General features: G+C 42.5%; 1 protein-coding gene across 3 annotated transcripts in view; it reads left to right on the forward strand.

The window, feature by feature from the left end:
• The first annotated feature begins 18053 nt into the window (after nucleotides 1–18053).
• The window catches only part of cica (capicua transcriptional repressor a), a 49648-nt gene continuing 42764 nt past the window's right edge, over nucleotides 18054–24937 (forward strand). For 2 of the 3 annotated variants that reach the window (XM_042012641.1, XM_042012640.1), the window contains exons 1-2: nucleotides 18055–18235; nucleotides 22560–24937. The exon at nucleotides 22560–24937 is cut by the window's right edge and continues 1166 nt beyond it. In XM_042012641.1, coding sequence (XP_041868575.1) covers nucleotides 22768–24937 — 2170 coding nt within the window. In that variant the 5' untranslated portion in view covers nucleotides 18055–18235; nucleotides 22560–22767. Of the gene's footprint in view, nucleotides 18236–22559 lie in introns of all 3 variants that reach the window. The other variant, XM_042012639.1, reaches the window with a different exon arrangement.

Consider the following 24937-nt stretch of genomic DNA (forward strand, 5'->3'; position numbering starts at 1 on the left):
TCAGATTCCTCCTCTTTATTTCAGGGGATAAATGGGGGTAATCGTGTATAAAAGTTGTTAGTTAAAAATGTTTAAGTTTGCTGCTTTTTCTAATAGTTAACTGAATATTTTGGGGTTTAAGAGGCAGACGGTTAAAATATTTCTCCTAAAACTCTGGTCCTCGAGGGCCACAGTCCTGCAGGTTTTGGATGTTTCCCTGTTTCAGCAACGTAATTCAACCGGAGCTTGTTGTCAAGTTCTGCACATTTGAATGTGTTGGAGCACGAAACATCCAAAACCTGCAGGACTCTGGCTTGTGGCCTGTTTGTATTTTATTAAAAAGATAATCAAACAGATAAATGGTGGATTTTGCAGCCAAAACAAAGATTTTGATGATTGTAAAAGCTTTTAGACTTGCTGGTTTTTACTGAGCTATATCTGATTAATGCTCATTTTGTTATGTTTTCTTAAATACAACAAAAACTAAAAGGTAATCAGATGAAAGTTGTTCCGTAACATTTCGCAATTATCAAATTAACTGGTGGGGGTGCCAGCATCGGATATAAAAGCAGCATCTACCAAATGGTGTAGATGGAGTTCATGCCAAACTCCATCAGAGAATCATTATTAAGGTAAAATAAATATTTCTCGAGCATCCACAAAGCAGAAAATTTTTAGAAGGTTCTGGACAAATCTGTGTGTAAAGACCAAGGACAGGAACCACTCTTAGATGGTCTTGACCAGGGCTGTCCTGCTCCAGTCCTCGAAGGCCACAATCCTGCAGGTTTTCGATGTGTCCCTGCTCCAGGACCACCAGACTCAAATTAATGTGTAAATATACAAAACGTAATTGGCTGTTGGATCCATTTTATTTGAGTCAGGTACGTTGAAGCAGGAAACTTTGAAACCCTGCAGGACAGCAGCCCTCGAGGACCGACTTTGGACACCCCTGGTCCTGACTTTCAAGCTCTGAGGCAGCACAGTAAGAGGAACCGTCATGATCCTGAGAATATTTCAGGATGAAGCGAGAGATGTTCCTGTCCACCTGAACCATTCTGCCTCCAGTTTCAACCATCTGATGGCGTCTTGGTCTGTGTTGTGTTAATGAGATGAGATGCAACCTCAAGCCCAACATCTAGTTTGCACCTGTAATTACTTTCCTCGTGGGCAGTTTCGTCAGATCAGTCACGACTGCTCTGACGAAATCCCTCCAACAGCTGCCGTCTTGTCCCACATGACTAATTGATAATCATGTTTTCACTTCTGCCAGTGTGAAGGTTTTAGTGACCAGGCTGGAAAATGTTTAATTCACTATATGCGCTGTGTCATGTCCGATTCATGGTGTCCAGCTTTAGTTTGAGTTTTACTGATATTAAACCACCAGTGATATAAAGTGATATAAAATGTTCAGTTTAAACTTTTGGTCTGGACGGTAAAAACATTTTGCTTGTAAGATTTTTTACATTTTCCCAGATAATATCCTTAAATTTATTTTTTTATTTACCAGCCAGCAAACAGAAATCCAGTTTACTGTTGCAGATAGTTCTAAAAGCAAGGAGCTGCTCAGATTTTAAAGACTGGGATCAGTCCATCCTGTCTTGTAGATGCTTGGATTATTAAAAAATAATATAAAATGACTCTTGGGGAAAACATAACAGATTACCTGAAAAAGCTACTTGAAATTTCATGTTTTCATGTTAGATGTTCCATCGTGATGTAACTAAATCTGAAGAAGGAAATGTAATCAAAAGATGCATTCAGATGGATGGCAAGAGGACTTCTTCCAACTTTTCTGGCCTTTTTACTCATTTCTTTACTCGGTGGGATGTTGGACCCTATGAGGTCTATAAATGATGATATGAAGCTCAGTAAATGGAAAAAAAAGAGCTATAACAGCCAGAGGAGGCTTTTTCTTCAGTTCTTCCTCTAGATTTCCGGTCTCTTCTCAAATCTCTGGCACCCCCTGCTGGCCATTTGCAGTACTACAACTTCACGTTTCCAGACTCAAGAAATCTCGCGAGAGTCTGCGTGAAACCAGAACAGCTTTATAATTTAGTGCGTGCTTGAAGATTGTTTACATAAAAATGTAAACACACACTTAAGTCTAGACCAATCAGCCTCCTGTCTGGAAACTTGGAGTGGAGGAAAGTCCCAGTGAGGAGGCTAATGGGGGGAAAATGAAAGACTTTTAATATTTTTGTCTGTGTGAACTTTAGCTGCATAATTTACTTTTTTTTTTTTTTACATCTGCTTCCCATCTGAAGCTTGAAGCCTGAGATGGAAATGTTGGAGCGATTTCCAAAAGAGGTCAGACTGATGTTGGTTCAGTGGGTTTTGGAAGAAACCAGGCACGAGTTTTAGGTTTCCGATGAAATTAGTTGGTTTTGAGGACATTAAACATAAAGGGGTGAAAATATGTAACAAAGGCTGTTTAATGCTAACAAAACCCACCAACTAACACCCCAAATCTCACCATTTAACACATAATAAACGCTTTATTTCATTAGTTCAAACTCAAAGAAGGTGTTAAGAATCTGAGCTGTTGCCAGGCAACCACTTACAACTACAGGAAGTTATCCCACTACCGCTTCTCAGCTTTATCTGCTATGAAAACACCAAACATAATAGTCTTTTTACACCTAAATGTTGCAGAAATACCATCTAACAAACACCACAGAAACACAAACAACTCAAACAGTGATTGTTCTAGAAAAAAAACTTGACGACAGGGAAGAACTGCAGGATGAGAAAACTAAAACCCAGAAAGAAGAAAACTCATTTGATGCAGGGGAAAATTATTTTCAGGAAAAAGGGAGAAGTTATTCCAACAAGGAAAAGCTCTGGAATAATCTTCATCTAGACTCTTTACAAGGGACAGAAACACGTTCAAAGTTAAGATAAGTTCATTGTTCAGGTTGGATTTTGTTTGGAACCGCCTGCCTCAGAGGGGAATGTGCAGACTGGTTGGAGATGATAGAAAGACAACATGAAGTTCTATCAGCACTGGTTCCAACCAAGATCTGCAGAACAGCATCTCTGAACACACAACACATCCAGCCTTGAAGCAGATGGACTACAGCAGCAGAAGACACACCGGGTTCCTCCTGCCAGCTAAGAACAGGAAACTGAGGCTACAATTCACACACACTCACCAACACTGGACAATAGAAGATGGAGAAACGTTGCTGGTCTGATGAGTCTCCATTTCAGCTCCACATTCAGATGCTAGGCTCAGAATCTGCTGGAAACATCATGAAAACATGGATCCATCCTGCCTTGGATCAACGCTTCAGGCTGCTGCTGGTGTAATGGTGGGGGGAGATTTTCTTGGCCCACTTTGGGCCCCTTAGTACCAACGTGGCCTGGTTTAACCAGCACAGCCTACCTGAGTGTTGTTGCTGACCATGTCCATCCCTTTATGACCACAGTGGAGCATCTTCTGATGCTACTTCCAGCAGGATAATGCACCATGTCACAAAGCTCAGATCATCTCCACCTGCTTTCTAGAACATGATGATGAGTTCACTGGACTCCAACGGCCTCCACAGCCACCAGATCTCAGTCCAGTAGAGCAGCTTTGGGATGTGGTGGAACGGGAGATTCTCATCATGGATGCAGCAACTGTGTGATGCTGTCATGTCAATATGGAGAAAACCTCTGAGGAAGGTTTCCATCAATTTGTTGGAGACACAAGAATTAAGGCAGTTCTGGAGGAAAAAGGGGTTCAACCCGGAACTAGAAGGTGGAAAAGTGTTGGGTGAGTGTTTTCATCTCTGGGATGTTCTGGTAAGTTTTTATTTTTCATCTGAACATCTTGTATTTTTGACACTTATTACTTAAAATTTTTTTTTTCTTTTTGTTTTTTTTTTCTAAGGGAATTTATCCTGTTGCTTAATTAACTTTTACAAAAACAAACGTTAACTCGTGTTTATAAACTAAACCTAATTTCTCCAGTTCATTAAAAGGAAAGTTTTAAATAACATCTTTATTTTCTGTTACCGTTACCGCCTCTTCCTCTGTGATGGCTGCAGATTTCTACGTCACACTTTTTTTGTCTTCTTGTTTTCTGACTGTAAGAATCCTGTTAATCATCTCATCATGTGCTTCATCCCCTGCTCTCCTCCTCCTCCTCTGTGAAAGTGCCGATCTCAGCAGGAGAGGGGCCGTTTGCAAAGGGAAGCCGACTGGTGGGCTGTTTGGTCTCCAGCGGAGAGCTTTGTTGTCTGGCCTGAGACCAAGGTCAGAGGTCACGGTCTGGAGAGCCTGAGACAGAAACCAGATCACAGCAGAAGGCTAATTAGCATGCATTGTTACGCCCCCTCCTTTTTCACTTTCATCAGCAGGAACTTCAGGACCTCCAGCAGTTACAACCTGGTCAGATACACAAGATATAAGAATTAAATAATGCACAAACCCAGGGCTGTATTTGGGATAAGATTTATTTAGAAAGGAAAACATTACACTTCATCACAAGAGCAGGAAGTCTTGAATGAGAGTAAAGAAATAAGAATTTCTGCTTTCAAATAGCCGATCTAAACACGTACTGAGGAAACGATGAAGACCCCGGCTGATGTGAAGAGGATGCAGTTTTAGTGATGACTAACAAACTGGGACAACCAACATGGATTCTTTATTATGAATCATTTAATCCGAGAAAATATGATTTAAACCAAAGATTTAAAGACTGGATGAGGGTGACACAGGTGATATGAAAACACATCTGCATGTTTCTAAAGACAAATGAGGACAGAATACGTCCTAATTTTAAATTAGCTCATAAGATATCCTCATAGCATCATCATCATCATCATCATCATGTCTGAGTGAAGAGAAAACTCAACTATATCAGGTTAAATAAGAAAAACATTCTAGAAGAAGAAATCCCAGAGATGATGAGGTCTAAAAATGAGATATTTTCCTTTAAAAAGAAAGAAAACTACATTTGTTTTTCATTACATCCCTAATTATAAATAATCTAATAAATGATTTTACAAACCACAAACATCCTCAGCTTTTCTAGGATTCCTGTTTTTGTAAGAAAATGGTTTCTCATGACTCGGTCTTGTTTTATAGTCTGGATGTCTGGAAGAATCTGTGTATCTGGATAGAAATGGACCACCAGTCATTAAAGATTTTCCTTGCATCAGGAAGGAAAGAGGACTCATTACTAACAGGTTTAGGACTTATTCAGACCTCTTGAAGGACTTTCCAAAGCTCTTCTGTGGATTTTTCTGCCTTTTGTTCTGTTCTCTGTCCAGACGATCCCACATTACTTAAATAATCTCGAGGTCCGGGTTCTGGGAAGGATCCTTCCCTCCATCAGACCTGTTTCCACTGATCTTCAGTCCAGTTCTTGGGTCATGTGACCTACCTCAGCCTTTTCTTCCTGTTTCCCTTCCTTAAGAATGACTTCTGTGAGGCTTCCGCCAACATTAGATGGATCAACCGAAGGTCCAGATGCATCTTTCAGGTCCTGGTTCAGGTCTTTGCTGGATTTGTTCCTATTTCTTCAGGGCTTCATTTTCAGATCCTGTTAATGTGCTGTAGTTTGTTTTTTTCTTTCTTCTTCTTCTTCTTCTTTGTCTTCTTTGTCTTCTTCATCGTCTTCATCTTCTTCTTTTGTCTTCCACGTGTCCAGTTTCTGCCTCCGTGCTGAGATTTCCAGCTAACAGCTGTTTGAGAATCACCTCGTTGCTAAAATCCTGTTTTCTGTCTTTGGTGCTACAAAGTGCCTAAAAGATACAAATAAAAATTTCTTTATTGCAGGACTGAAAATGAGTAAAAAAAAAACTTTTTAAAGATCTACAGAAAGTCTAGAAAACTAAAGCTCAAGACAACTTTGAAATATTCCTAGAAAGTCTGACTGCTTAGAAGGAAAATATAAAGAAATGAGGTGGCCAAGACTTACATAAAGTACAGTAAATAGTCTGGTCTTGTGACTGGTAACAGACTTCTTTTCTTTCTGTAAATAAAGACATCCATGTCCCAGTTAATGTACTTAACAGTTTATTAGGATTTATAGATGGCATACAAGGTTAGTATCTGTCAAATTATAAACGATTACGTTAAGTTTGTTGTGTGGAACCAACACAATTAAGTGGCTTAACCTGCTGGTACCAGACGTCCCGTGGGCAGGTCTTGGTCTTACACAGTCCAACAGGGTTCAGATCTGGACTCTGTGGTGGCCAAACCATGTGTCAAAAGGGTGTCTCCTGTTCCCTGAACCACTCTTTCACAAGCTGAGTCCCATCAATCCTGGCATTGCTGTGCTGTCAGGAAAGCTGGAATAACCTGCTTCTGAATTTAGACCTGACCAACTGCAGCAATCCCAGATCATAGACTACACACTACTACTAACAATAATAATAACAATAATAATAATAATAATAATAATCATAACAATAATAATAATAATAACAATAATAATAATAATAATAATAATAAAGCTACATGCATAAGCTGCCCCAGGGCAGACTGACAGAAAGATGGCCACCAATGTGCGCCAAAGGCCTCGCCAACCACCACCGAAACATTCATACAAATGATGGCTGTATCGCTTCATCTGCCTCTCTTCTTACCCTGATGCTCCCATCCTTCTGGAACAGGGTAAACCTGGGTAATTTTTTCACATCGTTAATGCTGAAATGTTTTTACTTTCACTATTAAACAGTCCTGAGTTCTACTGGTGTTTTTCTGATTTCACCAAATGTTAGTGCTGATCACCATCATTAAGGATTTTTTCTTTAATGTTTAAAATATTAAACATGACTATATTTTCTAATGAAAAAAATGCACAAAAATGAGGATCTTACGATAAAAACTAAAAAAATAGATAAAAATTGCTTACCAATAAACAAACACTCATAAATGTCAACTAAAGTATGAGCTCTGAGTGATACTATGAAGAGACGTGTGGGAGTCAAAAGAGCCGATTCTTCTGAAGGAACCGAGTCAAAAGAGCCGATTCTTCTGAGGGAATCGAGTCAAAAGAGCCGATTCTTCTTCTTCTTATTATTATTATTATTTTTTTTTTTTATTTTTATTATTATTATTATTATTGGTATATTTAAGACTGATCAATACATTCAATCCCCAACCACCTAAAATCCATTATATGGATTTTGGGTGGGTGGGGATATTTTTTGTTTTGTTTGTTTGTTTGGGTTTTTTTTTTTTTTTGTTTGTTTAATAAAAATAGTGACTATGTGTTAGAAAATGGTCATTTAAAGGGTTATAAATAATTTTAGTTATTACATATTCAATATTTTTGATTAGGACTAAAGATGATTAAAACACCTGAGCAAAAGAAAATGTGGAAAAACTATTATTGTCATTTTTTATAGTAGTTTTTGGGAGGGGACGTTTTTGTCCTCTGATGACCTGAAAGGAGAGTAAATTATAGCGAGCTACTAGGGATAAGTTAACACATTTAATTAAATATGTAAACTATGTAAAAAATAAATAACAAACAAACTTAAGAAACAGTACTATGTTTGTCCTTTTAGTTAAGGTTTGGTCATTTCTTTACTAACATTAAAAGTTAAAGTTCTATACTTAACGCACACAGAGTGTATGACATATAAATCAGCTGTTTCATTATGCATAAAATGTCATTAGTCAAATTAAAACTGACTAAAAATGACTTTCTTGCAAAGAATTCTGTCAAATTCACTAATTCACTAGTTGCCAGATTTTGTCAAATTTGCCCTAATAGACAAAAATGTCCTTAAAGATGCACAAGGTTTAGCCTTAATGCTCTTAAAGCAAAGTTCTATGGAGAAGAGTGGAGTCAGTTCAGGTAGGCAGAGGTTGTGTGGAGGATTAGGGGTTGAAGAAGAAGTTCTGAGTGTATTTCTGGAGGCAGATTGTCCCTGTGGCTCATTGAGCAGCTTTCTCTGTAATGAGGACTCATTATCTGTCAGTCACGAGAAGAGAAAGTCCAGCGACTGCAGCTCAGATCTGCTGCTGGCTCAGTTTTTTCTCAACACACAGGTTCACAATGTTTAGAAAATAAGCCTGATCATCAATCCAGAATAACTCAAAGGAGAGTGCACAGAAAGCAAATGAGTTAAAGACATATACTAACTCATGTTAGATTAAAAAACTTAAATGTTCTAAACCAAACACCTGCTGATAAGGCTCTGATTGGCTACTAATTTTAAAATAGTGTGAAAATGATCAATAAGCTCGATTCATCAGCGGTCATACTGTAAATGGTATAAATAAAATGTCCCAGTTATCAGTCCTCAGGTCATCAACATCATCACAACAGAAAAAAGCTCCTGGTTTACCAGCCGAACAGAGTAAATGGTGCCATCTACTGAGCTGCAGACGTCAGTGCAGCAGCTGTTTGCATGTCTGTTCATTCACTGCCTCCACACACAAACATCCTTAAGTTTTTACTCATTTTTGAAGATGTATGCCAATATTTACAATAACACAATGATGAGGGTGTTTTAACCCTTCATGCTTACCGTCCACTACAGTGAACACCAAATAAAGTAGGGGTGTTAAATTTAATCCTTTCTACGATGCATCGTGATGCAGACTTTGACTATTCTACATCGATGCAGCAACAACACATAATTGCTTATAAGTAATGTGATGTATATATTCTGCCGCTGCTTGCGTGTGTGGGGTGAACAAGCCTGCTGCTACAGCTCGAGGCTGAATCCGTTTTGAAACCTTCATTCACGAAAGCTGTAAAACTAAGCAACCATACAGGGAATATATCAGTATCTATCCATTTTCTAATGCTTTTCCGGGGTCGGGTCACGGGGGCAGCTGCCTACGCAGGGAAGCCCAGACTTCCCTCTCCCCGGGCCACATTCACCAGCTCATCTGAGGGGATCCTGAGGCGTTCCCAGGCCAGCCAAGAGATGTAGTCCCTCTAGCGTATCCTGGGACTTCCATGGGGTCTCCTCCTCCTGAGCCGTCTGATGGTGGACCAGAATCTCCTCGAAGCCATTCAAAAGTCATTTTCCATGGCCTCTTCGAACTCCTCCAATGCTGAGTTTTTGCCTTTGCCTGCCAGTATCCATCAGCTGCCTCCAGAATCTCACCGGCCAAAAAGGCCCAATAGGAATCCTCCTTCAGCTTGACTGCATCCCTCACTGCTGTTGTCCATCGACTCAATGTCCCCCACCTCATCTAGGACCTGGTTGAAACTCTTTCTGACAGGGGACTCCGCCAGACCATAATCAAACTGCAGCCTAGAGTGTCCTGGTGCCAGGTGCACATGTGGACACTCTTATGCCTGAACAAGGTGTTCATTATGGACAATCCATGATAAGCACAGAAGTCCAACAACAAAACACCACTCAGATTCAGATCATGGGGGCCATTCCTCCCAATCACCCCCCTCCAGGTCTCACTTTCATTGCCCATGTGAGCGTTAAAGTCCCCCAGCAGAACTAGGGAGTCTCCAGAAGGAGTGCTCTCCAACACCCCCTCCAAGGACTCCAAAAAGGGTGGGTACTCTGAACTGTTATTTGGTGCATAAGCACAAACAACAGTCAGGACCCGTCCCCCAACCTGAAGGGAGAGGAAGGCTACCCTCTTGTCCACCAGGGGAAACCCCAAAGTACAGGCGCCAGGTCTAGAGGCAATGAGCATGCCCACACCTGCTCGACCCCTCTCACTGGGAGCAACTCCAGAATGGAAGAGGGTCCAGCCTCTCTCGAGGACAGTGGTTCCAGAACCCAAGCCGTGCATCGAGGTGAGTCCAACTATATCTAGCCGGAACCGCTCAACCTCGCGCACCAGCTCAGGCTCCTTGCCTGTCAGGGAGGTGAAGTTCCACGTCCCTAGAGCCAGCTTCTTCAGCTGAGGATCAGACCACCAGGGTCCAAGCCTTCAGCCACCACACAGCTCACACTGCACCTGACCCCTCCTGCAGGTGGTCAGCCCACAGGAGGTGGGCCCATCTCACCCTTTCAGACTGAGCCTGAATGGGCCCCATGGGCAAAGGCCATCAGTATCTCACTGGAAATACATTCATTGTGGATATCATGTTAGATTATATATCTTTAGATTTATTAAATTTTTTTAAGACTTTGTTTACCTCAACAATATTCTCTGTGATCAATTACAAATGGACAAGAAAACTTTTGTGGTCATAAAGGAGAGCATGAAAAAGATCTTAATATTCATATTCTGTCTGAACTGACTACAGAAAGACTGAATGATTTACTGCCAGAGATTTTTATAACCAGGTCACACTATAGTAATGTTTTTTGATTGCCTGACAATGGAAAAATAAAGTTCAATAATGAAGTAAAAAACCATCAATGTGTATGATGTTTGTTTATATCAGCACATTCAGACTGATTTCTGAAATAATTATAAATAAACAGGGAGTTCATAATTATCTGACTATTATAATCATAACTATATTAATTAATGAAAGTAGGAAAGTAGCAATGTGCAGTGATAAAGAAAACTGAGGATGCAGCACATAGTGATGAAGATAGTGAAGATAATCATAATAAAATTAAATCATGAGATCAGTGAAGATGCACAGCCCTAATATAAAGGCTGTTTACTGGTATATTTATGGGTGAAGCTGGTACGTTTGCAAATTAGCCACTTCATTGGACGCTAGTGAGTCATCCATAAACTGCTACTCACTAGAATAAACTAATATATTGTAGAATTTATTATATACGCATACTGTCATGATTCCCTGTTTATGTTCTTTGGTTTACTTATTTACTTAGTCCCTGGGCTGGTAAGAAGGTGAACCGCTGTGGACTCCTGAGCAAGGCCCTTAACCCTCAACGGAGCCCCAGGCGCTGGAATCTGGCAGCCCACCGCTAGCATCCTAGCAACTAGGATGCAAAGAAAGAATTTCCCAGCTGGGGTTAATAAAGTAGAACAAATAAATTAAAATTAAATTATATTCTTGTTGCATGTGTTTGGTTTTTGTTGTGTTCATAGTTTATGCTCTTAATTTCTTGTATTTTGGGTCATGTTTAGTTCTGTGTTGCATTTTGGTTTCTTGCTCATTAGTTCACCTGGTCTGATTTGTTCATTCATCTCATCTGTGCCTCGTTAATCCTTCAGTTTATTTAAGCCATTGGTTTCAGTTCCTGTCTTGCAAGTCCATTCTCTGTTTGGTGAGAATCCTCACTAATAGAGGATTCTCCTGAGAGGTCGCCATTCTGGGGGTCCAGACTGGTGCTGTGCACACCTCCTGACAGACACATGTCTCAGGGATCTGCATGGACCGCAGCAGTGGCCAGAAGGAGGCAAGGCTCCAGACGACCTCGCTTTGCACCATCGCCACCAGCTCCAAGGCCCCCGCCTCCAGTGTCGCCACCAGCTCCAAGGCCCCCGCCTCCAGTGTCGCCACCAGCTCCAAGGCCCACTCCTCCAGTGTCGCCACCAGCTCCAAGGCCCACGCCTCCAGTGTCGCCACCAGCTCCAAGGCCCACGCCTCCAGTGTCGCCACCAGCTCCAAGGCCCACGCCTCCAGCAGCTCCAAGGCCCCTGCCTCCAGTGTTGCCACCAGCTCCAAGGCCCCCGCCTCCAGTGTTGCCACCAGCTCCAAGGCCCCCGCCTCCAGTGTTGCCACCAGCTCCAAGGCCCCCGCCTCCAGTGTTGCCACCAGCTCCAAGGCCCACGCCTCCAGTGTCGCCTCCAGTGTCGCCACCAGCTCCAAGACCCACGCCTCCAGTGTCGCCACCAGCTCCAAGGCCCACGCCCCCAGCAGCTCCAAGGCCCCCGCCTCCAGTGTCGCCACCAGCTCCAAGGCCCACGCCTCCAGTGTCGCCACCAGCTCCAAGGCCCACGCCTCCAGTGTCGCCACCAGCTCCAAGGCCCCCGCCTCCAGTGTCCCCACCAGCTCCAAGGCCCACGCCTCCAGTGTCGCCACCAGCTCCAAGGTCCTGCCCAGGTCTGCAGCGTCACACACCGACGTCCAGGTCTTCTCCGGTGCTTCAGGACCCAACGTTGGCGCCTAGATCCATGTTGTCTCCCGAAGGGGTCCCAGGATGGGAAGCTCCTCATTTTGTTCAAGTCCATGTTTCCGAGGGGGTCCCAGGATTGGATGCCTTTTCATCTCCTGTGACTCACGTCTTCAAGCAGGTCACTCCTCCTCCCCACTGGTTCCTGCGTCCGAGGAAATCGCTCGTCATTGATGGTACTGTCTGTTTTGTTCTCTTTTGTTAATCAAGTATAAAATAATAAAGTTTAATTACAAAAAATAAAGCAAAGCATCTCTAAACATGTCTCTAAAATATTGTATGTGGGGAAAAAATGTGGCTTTTTCGTTGATTCATGCATCTGAGCATGAACCCTCTCAGACTTAATTTTGTTTAAAGCAAAAACTAAACCCAATTGAAAACTTTCAACTTTTAAAGCTTTTGTTTCTTAATTTCTAAAGAATCTTGCAAAAGAGAATAAACATTTGAGAGGTGAAACCTTCAGCTTTCTTTAATAAATTAGTGAATTTTTGTTTATGCTTATTAATAATCTACAACCCTAAAATAAAAAAAGTTGTGATGCTGTTAAAATGAAAATAAAACAGAATTGACTGAGCTGCAAATCTCATCAACCCACAGTTTACTCCCAATAGAACATAAACAATATATCAGATCTTACTATTTTATGGAAAATGTGAGCACATGACCTCCGACAAGACGCTGTCCGTTTGTCTATTAGCAACATGACATCGGCTTCCAGTTAAATCCAGAATAGAATTTAAAATTCTTCTCACGTTAAAAGCTCATAGTGACCAAGCTCCATTGGATCTTAAAGACCTCAGAGTTCCAGATTTTCCCAACAGAGCACTTCACTCTCAGACTTTAGGTTTACTGGTGGTTCCTGAAGGTTCTGAAAGTAGAATGGAGGCAGATCCTTCAGTTATCAGACCCCTCTCCATGGAACCACCTCTACCTTTAAGATCTGTCTTCAAACTTTCCTTCCTGGTAAATCTTTTAGCAGGTCTGGCTTGGTGACCCTCATCCATCCCTTTAGTCCTGCTGCTAGAGGCTGAGGCTGGTGGGGGACGTCCCATGATGCATTGGGCTGCTCTCTGTACTCTCTATGTAGAGATATCTGACATTGTAGTCATTCATTTGTGTTTCTCTTCTTCTTTGTAATCTGTTGGTTTTCTCAGCTAGGCTAGGTAATTATGTTTTTTATGAATTGGTTTATATGAACAGTTATAAACTGGATGAATATGGACGATATGATTTTGTTTTAACAGGACTGAACAGACTGGATGCTTAAAAGTGACTTGAGATGACTTTGTTGTGAATTGGTGCTATACAAATAAAGCTTATTTGAAACCGATTGACAATGAGTGGGAAAAGAAGCACTCTGTCCATCTTCATAAAAATTGAAATTTCATTTATAATCTGATCTAATGTTGGAATATCCCGAGTCAAAGAAATCCAGAAATCCTCCATCTTTGAGCTTTTCTCCTCTAGTTTATGAGTACCTGAGACATTCTTTAATATCTTTGCTTTCTATTTGTGGTGAGGTCAGTTTCAGGATCAGACATGGAGATAATGGATAAAAGAGATGTGGAGGTACTGTATAAACCAGATACCACGGATGTCACAAATACTTAATTTTACAACCAGTTGTTTTTGAACACGATTAATTAAGCTTAACGATTCCTCAATATTGTCACTTTCCATAAAAGATCATGTCTGCGCCATGCATGGAAAAAAAAGCTAAGTAAATATGAAATGGGTCATCCTGCAGCCATCCTCTAAATGTAAGGCTTGAAAACTGCCTGCAACTTAATAAATAAGAAGGAAGAAGTGGTTTTTATTGGATCCAAGGACCTCTATGTCCACAATCAACTTGTCTGGCTGAGATGTCCCACATTAAAAATTTTGATTTTTAATGTGGGACTTATTAGTAACTTTGTAAATGCATAAAAACCAGATCAAATAATGCATTATCCCACAGATGAATCTATGCATTAATGCATTAATTCTGACAGCCCTTGTTAAAACATAAAGCCCCATAAGCAGCTGTCATGGGATTTTTACACATTTATAGTGATGATAGATTAATTAATGCAGAATAATTGTTTTAATCTTAAAGATGTGATTATTTCTTTGCAATAATCGTACCAAGTCTCATCTCTGTTAGACTTGAACTGTGGTGGGAGGGACAAGGATGCAAGAGGAGAGAAGTTAAGTAAAGGAGATAAGACGACGTATAACATGCAGGACAGGGTAAAAACCTCCCCTACAACTTTAACTAACCTGTTTTTGAGATCAGCATTTTTCATTGTGACCTTCGAAAAGCTTTTACTTTCAGAGGTAGGAAATAAAAAAGACGAGCTCTGTTGTATTCATATGAATCACAATAAATGTCACACCGAAGGATGTTGAGGTGTATTACTGAGGGCTGCGTCCATTAAGGGAAGGTCCTGCTGAGCTGAGTCAAAGTTGTGGATTTCAGGAACACTGAAGGAAACAGAGCCTTGATTATCGTCATTAATACCACCTGTGATTTTCATGTTCTGACATAGAAAAATGTCTTCTGTGAAAATTATGTGTTATAATGACCGTATGAAAATAATCACAGAGTTGCTTTGAACACCGTGGTTGTAAGAAATTATGGGCCAGCAGTGAAGTTTGGTTGAAGACATAATAATTTGATTTTCCTTGCAGGTCCTTTCTCTCTGTTAGGTTCATTGGGGCGGATCAAACATGAAGGCAGGTGCAGGAATGTTCAGGTGTCAGGACCCAGCTTTTTCTCTGGGGAACTCATTGTTTGAATGTTGTAACCGATCAATGTGCAATCTATTAATGATTTAGTATTAAAGTAGCTCCAGATGCTTACCCCTTTAATAAAACAATGCAACAGTTTGCTCCATACAAAAGTCAGTTTTAGTTTCAAGGCTTTACTTCTCAAGACGTAATAGAAAGATAATTTGGTTCTAATCAGGCCTTGTGATTACTTAAATAAGACATCATGAACAACAACAAGTGACCTCTTACACTTTCATTATTTATTAAACAAAAACTAAAACAAAAAATAGAAGCAGTGGGTGAAAATATAATACTATTGGCACTTTTAACTCAACAAAGTGACCAATCCACAGAGGTTAATTTAAAATGTTTTACTTTACCTTTAAAGTTTTAAATGCATTTTTTAATATCCTTTGTGTTTTTATTGCACAGATGCAATACTGTATTGTATCTGTATGTCTTTTATGTTGGTGAGCCAAAGAAAATTTTCCACCTTGGTGTGCAACAAAAAGAAAGAAAAAGATTTATTCTTTTCTGTTCTATTCTATCTGTGTCTGTGTTTGGGATCATTGTTTTGTTGCACAAGACAATTTCAGCCAAGTCTTAACTGTGAGACAGATGGACTCACATTTTACTCTATAATACTTTGGTATCCAGAGGAGTTCATGGTCCCCTCAATGACTGCAAGTTGTCCAGGTCTTGTGTCTCCAGATCATCTTCCCTCCACCACCGTGCTTGACAGATAGCATGAGGTGTTTGTGCTGGTTTTCTCCGCTAGAGGACATTGTTCTTGAAGTCTTGTGGTTTGTTCAGATGCAGCTTTGCAAACCTTAGCTGTGCTGCCATGTTCTTTCTAGAGAGAATCTCTTGCAACCCTTCTAAACAAGCCATACTGTTCTGTCATGAACTTTATCATTTAACATGCTGACTGAGGCCCAGAGAGTCTGAGCTCTAGATCGTGTTTTTTTCTAGTTTCTCTGATCATTACATGGTCTGACCTTGGACTGAACTTGCTGGGACGTCCACTCCAGAGAAATTTGGCAGCTGTCTTGAATATTTCCCACTTGTAATTAATCTTTCCCACTGTAGCATCATCATTGCTGATGTCTTTCCTCCATGGCACTGTGTTAACACATGCCTGAATGTTGGTACAGTTAGAGAGCACTCTTTCCTTTTCACCAGACTGTATATTATAATCATTACACTACTATTATTAGTTGTACTTTTCTAAAAGTATTTATTCTAAGCTTAATCATTGTCCATATATTCCTGATTCCTGCTCCCCTCTTAACTCACACATCATACTTTTTAAATGTTTTATATGCTCTTGTAGATAATTATGGCAGCATTGTCTCTGGGTGACTGCACACTCAACTCAGACTGAATTATTCACACCAGGTACCTGCTGTTGAATCCACTGTACGTCTATTCAGCTTGAAAACATCGGCCAGGTTGGAGAAGAGTGACTGGATCTTTTTAAAATGCATGCACACTCTTGAATTAGAGGGTGTTGGAGTGTTGGGTCAGGCACAGAGCAGGGTCCCTGAAGCTGTTTAGCAGTTAAGTGGCTGTAATGCATTTAGTGTAAAGTGACTGGGATAGGGGGGGCTTAACCGCAGCTCTCCACCTCATTCTTAGAAAGTGCTCAGAGGTGCTAATACCGGCTGGATTTATGGAGCTCATTCACAAACAGCTTGAATTCTGCAGCAAAGAGTCCCATTTAGTCATGTGTATCTTCCTCTTTAACTCCTTTCCTAGAATCAAAGTTTGTCTCACTTCTACCTTTTAGCACCAAAACCGCCCTCCACGCTTTCATTCCCATCCTCATTCTACATCTCTGAGTCTTATGAAACCAGCCGCCCCTCAAATTTGCGTGCTGCTGTACTCGCCCTACATTTCTGAAGACACACTTGTCTACAGTGAATGAGCAGTTGGAGAGAGACAGGGACTGCAGTGCTTCTCTATCAGGGGTGTGGAAGATGTCTGGAGATCCCACTCACTCTTGGAAGGGGATTCACAGATTTACCCGTCACATGTTGCACATTTTATGGCATGAGTGCACAAACTAGCACAAATATAAGCATGTACTTTTTGTGTTTGCACACTCTTAACAGGCTGCACAGTGTACACAAAAGGCTGTGTGTGTGTGTTTCACTACAGCTTATGTAACACCCAGGCATGTTCTAACTTCACAGCTATGTGTGTGTAGGTGCCTGCTCGTATGCCCGTTGTGTGTACCATCAGGCGGACTGCAACGCAGCAACCAGTCAGTTATGTGTCATCATTGATCAAACTCGCCATCTGTCCTTGTAAGATATAGAAACAGCATGGCGCACTGCTGCACAATCCCCACACCATTACTGCCTGATCCAATCCCAGCAGGATGCCACTCTGTTGCTTGTGGGTGTGTGCTCAGGAGTATTTTTGCATGTTGTTTTGTACTCCTCAGTGTGTTACAGCTTGTACCTGCTCTTGTGTGTGACCCATGGCAAATATGGGTCACTCTCTTAGGACCAATAAACCCACGTTTAACTTACTCACAGGGGTTTTACTCTTCCTGTTTGGCCAAGATGATGGCAACAAGCATAATGACCTCACCGCAGCACACGGTCATTGGCCTGCAGACCTTGAGACTTTCGACCAATCACACTCTGCTTTGGTGACGTATAGCCTCCAGCCGTGGCTCTAATTGGCTAAGGGGGCGGGACAAAGCGATTCTGTGTCCGTTCAGAGCCTCTGTGATTGGTTGGGATAGGGAGAGTGAGTTTGTGAAATAAATGAGGTAAGGAAAAGCATAAAATTTGGGAGTTGGTGTTTTTGTGGCTCCTGTTGAAACTACACGCAACCTGTGGCTTACATAGTCACACGAGAATACAAAAACATACACAAATACCACAACGATAGTTTTTATTATCCTTACTGAAGCTGTTTTAAAATGTGCTGTCTGAATTGTCTTTTATAATGTTATACTGACGCTTTCTCGCCCACTCGTGTAAGTCTAACTCGCTATGAAATGACAGACAGCCACCTTTGTTGTTTAAATGTTTGTAGACAAATGAAGAAGGGATGAAAAGAGGAGAGAAAGGCAGACAGAGGAGAGAAAGGTATCATTCCTGCCCTCCGTGTATGTATCGCAGACATACCCACACAGGAGTCCTATTGGTCGCCGCAGCCTCGCTCTTCCAACAGCTGTTCTGTGTTTTCCCACACTGTGATTGGTCATCATGCCCCGTCAATCAAATTTAGTTTGACACAAAGTTCCGCCCCCTCTCCATTTATGCGCTATGTTATTGGCTACTGTACGCGTTGGTGTTCCGCTATTGGCCGCACGGGCTGGTTGTCAAGGCTTTGGGGCTTCATTCACCATTTTGCGACTGTAGTGTAGAATGTACAGGGCAGTAGTTTTTCCTCCTTTTAAGTTGCTTTGCGGGAGAAACATGACTGGTCGCTAACTGGCAGCTGCGGACGACTGGCCACCGTGCCCTATTTTACCCGGCGGACTCAGCAGAGGAACCGACGGGGCTTCTGAATTAGCTCCGGTGAGTCTAAGCTGCCTACAATTCTTCTCCTGCAGCACTGCAGTGGGGCTTGTAGTGCTTTTGCCGTGGTGCTAATGTTGTTCGTGTTTACCGTGGCTATAAACAATGTTAGCGGTTAATTTCATCAACGTAGTTTCCAATATCAGGGTGGCCGACGAAGAGGGGCGGAATGCGAAAAAAGGGAGCGGTGCGGCTAGACGTAGTGAGCTTGAAACTTTTCCACCAGAAATAAATTGAACGCCATAACTGCCGCTGGACTTCCCTGAATTCATTCTCCTTTCGTTGTGTGAAAACTCGAAAACTCGTCTTTCTGTCACCCCCCTGCCCTTCATCCTCACATTTTTATAATATTTTTCCTCGATTTTCGGCGGCTGTTGGGATTGATATGAGGCTTGTTTGCGGGCCTTCCTCTTGGACTAGTTTGTGGCAGCTTATTGACACTTTTCCCTCTTGTTTGCTGTAATGTAAAACCACCAGGGTCAATACAAAGTTACCCGGACAGCTTTAGCTACGTTTTCTGACGACTGTCACTTTGAATCGGCTCAAGCTGCGACTTTGAGCGGCTGTTTCTTCTTTGTATGGCCATTGAACGGATTTATATCTATGGGACATTTAACACCGTCATGCAGTTCAGGGAATATGGGCCATACAGGAGGGCATTAAGGGTCAGCTTGCCCGTTAAACCGGTTATTTCCCGGTTACTGTGAGTACAGGATTTCCAAGCGGCCTTACGTGTGTAGCCGCGGCCTGGTCGCTCCATGCCACGGCCTGCAGTGTTGTGGAGTAAAACTGGTAGTAATCGCTGTACTACGAGGGCTTGACACGGTACTATCCAGCTAAACCAGAGGTGACGACATCGGCGCTTGTTTCCCTGCTTTGGGCCTTTTCTAGATGAGGTTAACAGCTGTTATCTCTGGATTATGATTATGTATACAATAAACGCCCCAACCTGCTGTACACAGCTCTGTAGTAATCCTGTTATAAACTTTAAGGAGGTGATCAACAAACACAACTTTTAAATCCAGACTGATATTTGAAGCAAAAATGAACAACAAAAAATGACACTTCATTGTGTTTTTGTCCCTTTATTGCTAATCTACAAGAGGATTTATAAAAAAAAAAATTTTAAGTAAATTTTTATTGTAATCAAGCATAAACCGTGTTGTGCAGACGTTCATTTTTATTTCTTTTACAGACTTTATTATCTTGAGCAGTTGTCCTACCAGGCTTACTGAAGGCCTTTTAAAGTTTTCTTTTGACTTTGGCTGCTTTTTCTGGTAATTTTTCAGTCCAGTCCTCGTGCCTGATCATTTCCAGTGGAATTCTTTCTTAAATTGATCTATGAATCATTCAAGTATTTTAAAAAGGGCACTGAATTGAGGAGATTAATCATTGTTGTGTCAACACATGGCAGATAACATGGCTATTAGCAATTTTAAATGCTATTTTAAGGCACTTTGTTAACAAAGGCATGACACATCTTTAATAAAAACAGGGGGAAAAACAGAAAACAGTATTTTTCCAGCAACAAGGTGATCCTCAAAGTTTTGTCCTGAAAATCTTTATGGAAACTGGACAAGAGGAGGATAACAGAATAAGTATCAGGACTAAAAACAACTATCCACAGAGGATGAATAGGAACTGAAAGCGGTCTTTAAGAGATGAAAACAAATCCAGCAAAGACCTGAACCTGAACCAAAGACCTGAGAGATGCAGATGATCCATCCATTTTTTTAAAAAGTTTTTATTCAGATTTTAGACGTGTCAGACGTGTAACAGACCAACTTCAATATAAACACTCTAACAATGTTAAATAAAATACAAAAAATAAAAACAAAATACTCATATGCATAACTCAGCACACAAACATAATATATAATGCAAGTCCCTCTTATTTAATAAGCATCTATTTTTTTTTAAATTATCATTTAGCTTTGCTATGATTAATTCGTTTTATTAGCTTAACTCATTCAGTAAATACTGGCCAAGTCTGACTCTTCCAGCCTGTCGGTGCCAAGCCGAACCCTGCTTTTGATATTCCTGATCCATACCTGTCTTCCAGTAGGCACAGTCGGGGGGATTTTATCAGAAGTTTTCCAATAACCTCTTTCCAGGAAGGTAAACAAAAAGCATTGCCACACTTCCAACACAAGTTTTCTAAATTAAGCCCATCCTATAGACCCCTACTGGCATATAATTACATTAATTACCATATTATTATTATGTTATTACTATATTATTAATCTTATTACTATAATTTATTATTATTATTATTATTATTATTATTATTGTTAATATTATTATTATAATTACTATATTATAAATAAGAAGCCAAGTGAGGTATGCCAAAAGACACAAGAGCTGGACTGAAAATAAGCAGCAACAGGTCTGATGGAGGGATTATTGCAACAGTGTGGGATCATCTGGATAGACAATGGAACAAAAAGGCATAAACATTTAAAGCAGAGCTTCGGAAAGTCATTGACGAAGTCTGGAAAACTCTTCCTGAAGACTATGTTGAAGAATAAACCTGCTCAGATCAAATATTGGGAATAAATTAAGCTCATTTGAAGTGTACAAACTCATAAACTATTTCCACTTCTGTTTGGACATTTTAACAAATCATTTGCATTACATAAAGAAATGAGGGGCGTCTTAAGATTTTTCCACACTACTGTATAAATATTCACACCCTAAACACTTTAAACTATTACTTGATATAAAAATGAGTAAAAAGTTGGACTGTCATCCTCTTGTATTAAATTATGGACCTACTTCTTCACCTCATATGACTTCTATCAGCTGCCTACACTCATGTTTACTACGCAGTGATATCAGCTTCATCATCTACAACTAAAATAAGATTGAACTTGTTATGTTGCACTTTGACAGATTATTGCTGAACATGCAACACAGGACAGGCTCTCCTGCTCCACATTTCACTCAGAGGAGTGTACGTTGCATCAGTGTGCCTTTAAGCTCTTATCATAAGGCCCACAGCTCAGACACCAGCTGCTGTACTCAGCACTCTACTGACTAAACACATGTAGCATACCTCTATCATGACCAAGTAAGGCCAGCTGCCAAATTATTTTATGGTGGCTGCTCTACGGGTGTCTGTCCTAAATAAGGATTTACATAGAGCACAGTGATGGCTCTGAGCTGCTATCATCACATAGATGTTTGCTGTGTGTATGGCCTTGAGACGGGTGGCACTCATCTCTGAATGTGGATTTCTCTTTCACTGATATGATGTGGTAGATATTAAAAGGACCTGAATGAAAGCAAGCCTTCACAGACTAACAAGAAGACAGCAAAAAGGGAAAAGACAGACAGAGACTGGTGGGAGGACGCATGGATGGAGAAACAGGGACAGACATGGAAGTTAACAAACAGCCAGCTAGACATGCTGGTGGTTGATAGACATCAAATCAGAACATTTTGACTGTTCGAGAAAGATGACAGAGCACAGTTTGTTTTGATTCTCCCCCTATGTACATGTTTACACCTTTCTGGCTCTTTGGAGAATCGTATTAGAAGAAATGAGGCAGAACTTGCAGCAGCTACGACCTGAAGCGAGTCCTGCACACATCAGCCACAGAAGAAGCTGAACAACAGTTCAACAAGTTGGCTAAACCAACCTGTTTTACTCCAGCTGGAGGCAGAACTGTGAATAAGAGATATTCTGAATGGCGTGGAGCAACATTTATTCTGCTTTTCTGGATGATTGCAGCATAAAATGAGAATGGATGCTAAGAGGAAGGAGAGATGAGAGGTGAAAATCAATATGAGAAGGAGAGATTGCAGTGAGAGGATGAGAAGGAAAGTGTAATAGTAGCAAAGAGAGAGGGAGGAATAAAGTAAGGGGAAGTTAGGTAATGGTCTTCCACAGGAAATGGAGTTCGTAGGGGCGGATTGACTTTGCTTTGAAATACACAGATAAAGGTCGGCAGAGAGAGAAAGGGAGGGTTTCAGTATGCAAGCGAAGAAGGAATTCCCCCGCCTCTACTGCCTCGACCAAGAAGTAGTGTGTGTGCGTGAGAGTGTGTGAGTAAGGAGTGCATGCAGCGAGGCTTGTCTGGGCAAATTGCGAAGCACTCCTCACTATTTCCATGCTGTGTTGTAAGCCTTTATCATATTTACCCGACAATATGGCCTCCTGTTTTCTTTGTGTACCTGCTATGGATGCAGGCCTTGTGTAATGTGAATACAACCTGTTATATAATGGAGTAAATATTTGGATGATACTTAGCAGAGAATGCATCTTTAAAGTGATTGCTTTCCTTTCGTGAGTAACCCACCTTGTTTGCTTTCTTTCTTTCAGTCTCTGGAATAAGGTGGAAGAAGGCGTGCAACAGAAGACAAGACAGGATGAGAGAGAGAGGCCTCGGCAGAAGAGAAAAATAAAAGAGAAAAAGGGGCGGAGTTGGATTTAAAAAAAGGAGGAAGAGGGAGAGAAAACGCCAAGCAGAATCTCTGGGATAAATAAATAAATAAAGAGTGTTTAGAGAAAAGGCAAACTAAATGAAAAGATGAAGCCGATAAAAAAGCAAGGCCGGCGTTCTCCGCCCTCTACCCGGGCCAAAGGGGGGAAGCGGCGGGGGGCTGGGGATGCCTCCGAAGGTGGAGAGAAAAGAGACTCGGACGAGAACAGAGACAGAAGTAGATCCCCTCCCTCCCATTCCCACTCAGAGTCATCCCAGGTGGACCCCATGAGAGTGCGAGACACTTCAGAGGCAGAGGGGCTGTCGTCAGAGACGACAGCATCAGCAGTGATGGATTCTGGGAAGTTGCTGACGAGTGGCGGCAGTGGTGACAGCAGTTGTAGTAACAGCAGCACACCGAGTGCCAACAGCAGCCCCAACCCCGCCTCCAGCCGGAAAACCGCCACCTTCAAGGCCCGCGTTCCCAAAAAGAAGTACACCTCTGAGCACTGTTCGTCAACCGTTTCAGGTAACCATAGCAACTCAGCCTCCTGCACACCCCCTCCTCCTACTTTAAACCTCAACCAGGGATCAACAGGTCCAGGAGTCGACGTCAGCCTCTCACATTCTGATGGCAACAGTCAGAGCAGGAGCCTGATGGATGACTTCCATGGCAGGACAACTGGTAGGGAGGAGTCCCGGGACTCTCCAGGACCCCCCACCCTGTTGCCTAGAGGGGAGAGGCCTGGGGGAGGTGAAGGGGTGACAGATGCAGATCGAGTGTCACCCACCCCCCTGCCCCGCTGTTCTTCTACAGACACCGCTAGTGAGCACTCGGCTGACCTGGAAGTGGTTGGTGACACCATCAGCCAGCTGTCCTCACGCTCTGCTCCCAGTCTCTCTGATTCCCTGTCAGACGCCTTGGCCAAAGGGTTGAAAAATCAGCGCATCCTCGCCCGCCAGCACAGGAGAAGAAGCGACGAGGAAGGAAGAGGCAACACAAGTTTGGACTTGGTGTTCCGCGCTGGGGTGGTCCGTAAGGTCAGTGGTGAAACCGGAAGTCTGGAGGTGCAACTGAATGGGGAGAAGACGCTGTGCCGTTATCCTTATCGACATGACAGCCCGTCAGGGGTGGTGGACATCATCCTTGATGCCCCACCCCCTGGCGTTCATACAATACCTATCGGCACTCCTGTCTGCGTACCGTTTGGTAAACAAGACGTTAGCGGTCAGTGGTACAGAGAGGGCGTGGTAAGCCAGGTGGACACCCACCCTGCAGTGGCCAACTGTTACCGAGTCCTGTTGTCCGAGGAAAGGTCTCACTCTTTAGATGAAGAAGACAGCAGAGGTGCCACCCAGGCGGTATGGTTCTCCCGGCAAACACTCCGGCTTCTGGTGCCGCCATGGGACCTGGATTTACCATCAGGTGGGGGGCGTGAAGGAGAGGAGGGTGTTAGAGATAAGGAAGAAAAACGAGAAGAAAGGGAAGAGGTCGATGTGGAGCAGGAGGTGTGTCATCTGAGCCACGAAATAACCTCTGGGATAAGGTCGGTGTTGGGGAGGGGAATATCTTACCCGGGTATTGTCCCGGTTTCCACCTCAACAGGACATAACATTGCATCTCCCGTAACTCCAGCATCTGTCCTTAGCCTGGCTCCAGGGAGAGAGTGGGAAATTGAGAAAGACTTGGAGCGGGAAAGAGACCTTCTAAGAAAACAGGGAAGGGACAGAGAAAGAGAGAACAGTGCAAAGCAGCAACTTCAGCAACCACAGCAGCAGCACCACCTGTACATGCCCCTCACCCCTGAAGAGGACATGGAGGTGTCCCACTTTAGCATGGTCCCAATAGGGGCAATCATGCCTGGGGCCAAACCCATGACAGTTCCCCAACACCGCCACATCGTCTCAAAGCCCGGCTACCTCAATTCCCACCTGTCTGTGGTGCGAGGCATCGGGATTCCTTCCACCCATCACACTCTGAACCCCCACCCTCCTCCATCCCCTGTCCTCTTAGGCCTTGATCCAACAAATGCAGCAGCTGGTGCTGTAATCGCCACCCCCCAGCTCCCTCCTCTCCCTCCCATGTCTTCCTCCACCACACCTTCCTCCAGAGTAGAGAAGGCCTCTGGGGTAGGTTCTGCTAGTGGTGGAGGATCTGGATCTGGTTCAGCCTCATTGTCCTCACGTTCCCGCACTCCACTCACAGCTGCCCAGCAAAAGTACAAGAAGGGAGATGTGGTGTGTACGCCTACAGGAATCCGGAAGAAGTTCAACGGGA

The sequence above is a fragment of the Melanotaenia boesemani genome, chromosome 17 (assembly GCF_017639745.1).
Source record: "Melanotaenia boesemani isolate fMelBoe1 chromosome 17, fMelBoe1.pri, whole genome shotgun sequence".
In the NCBI taxonomy this organism is placed as follows: Eukaryota; Metazoa; Chordata; class Actinopteri; order Atheriniformes; family Melanotaeniidae; genus Melanotaenia; species Melanotaenia boesemani.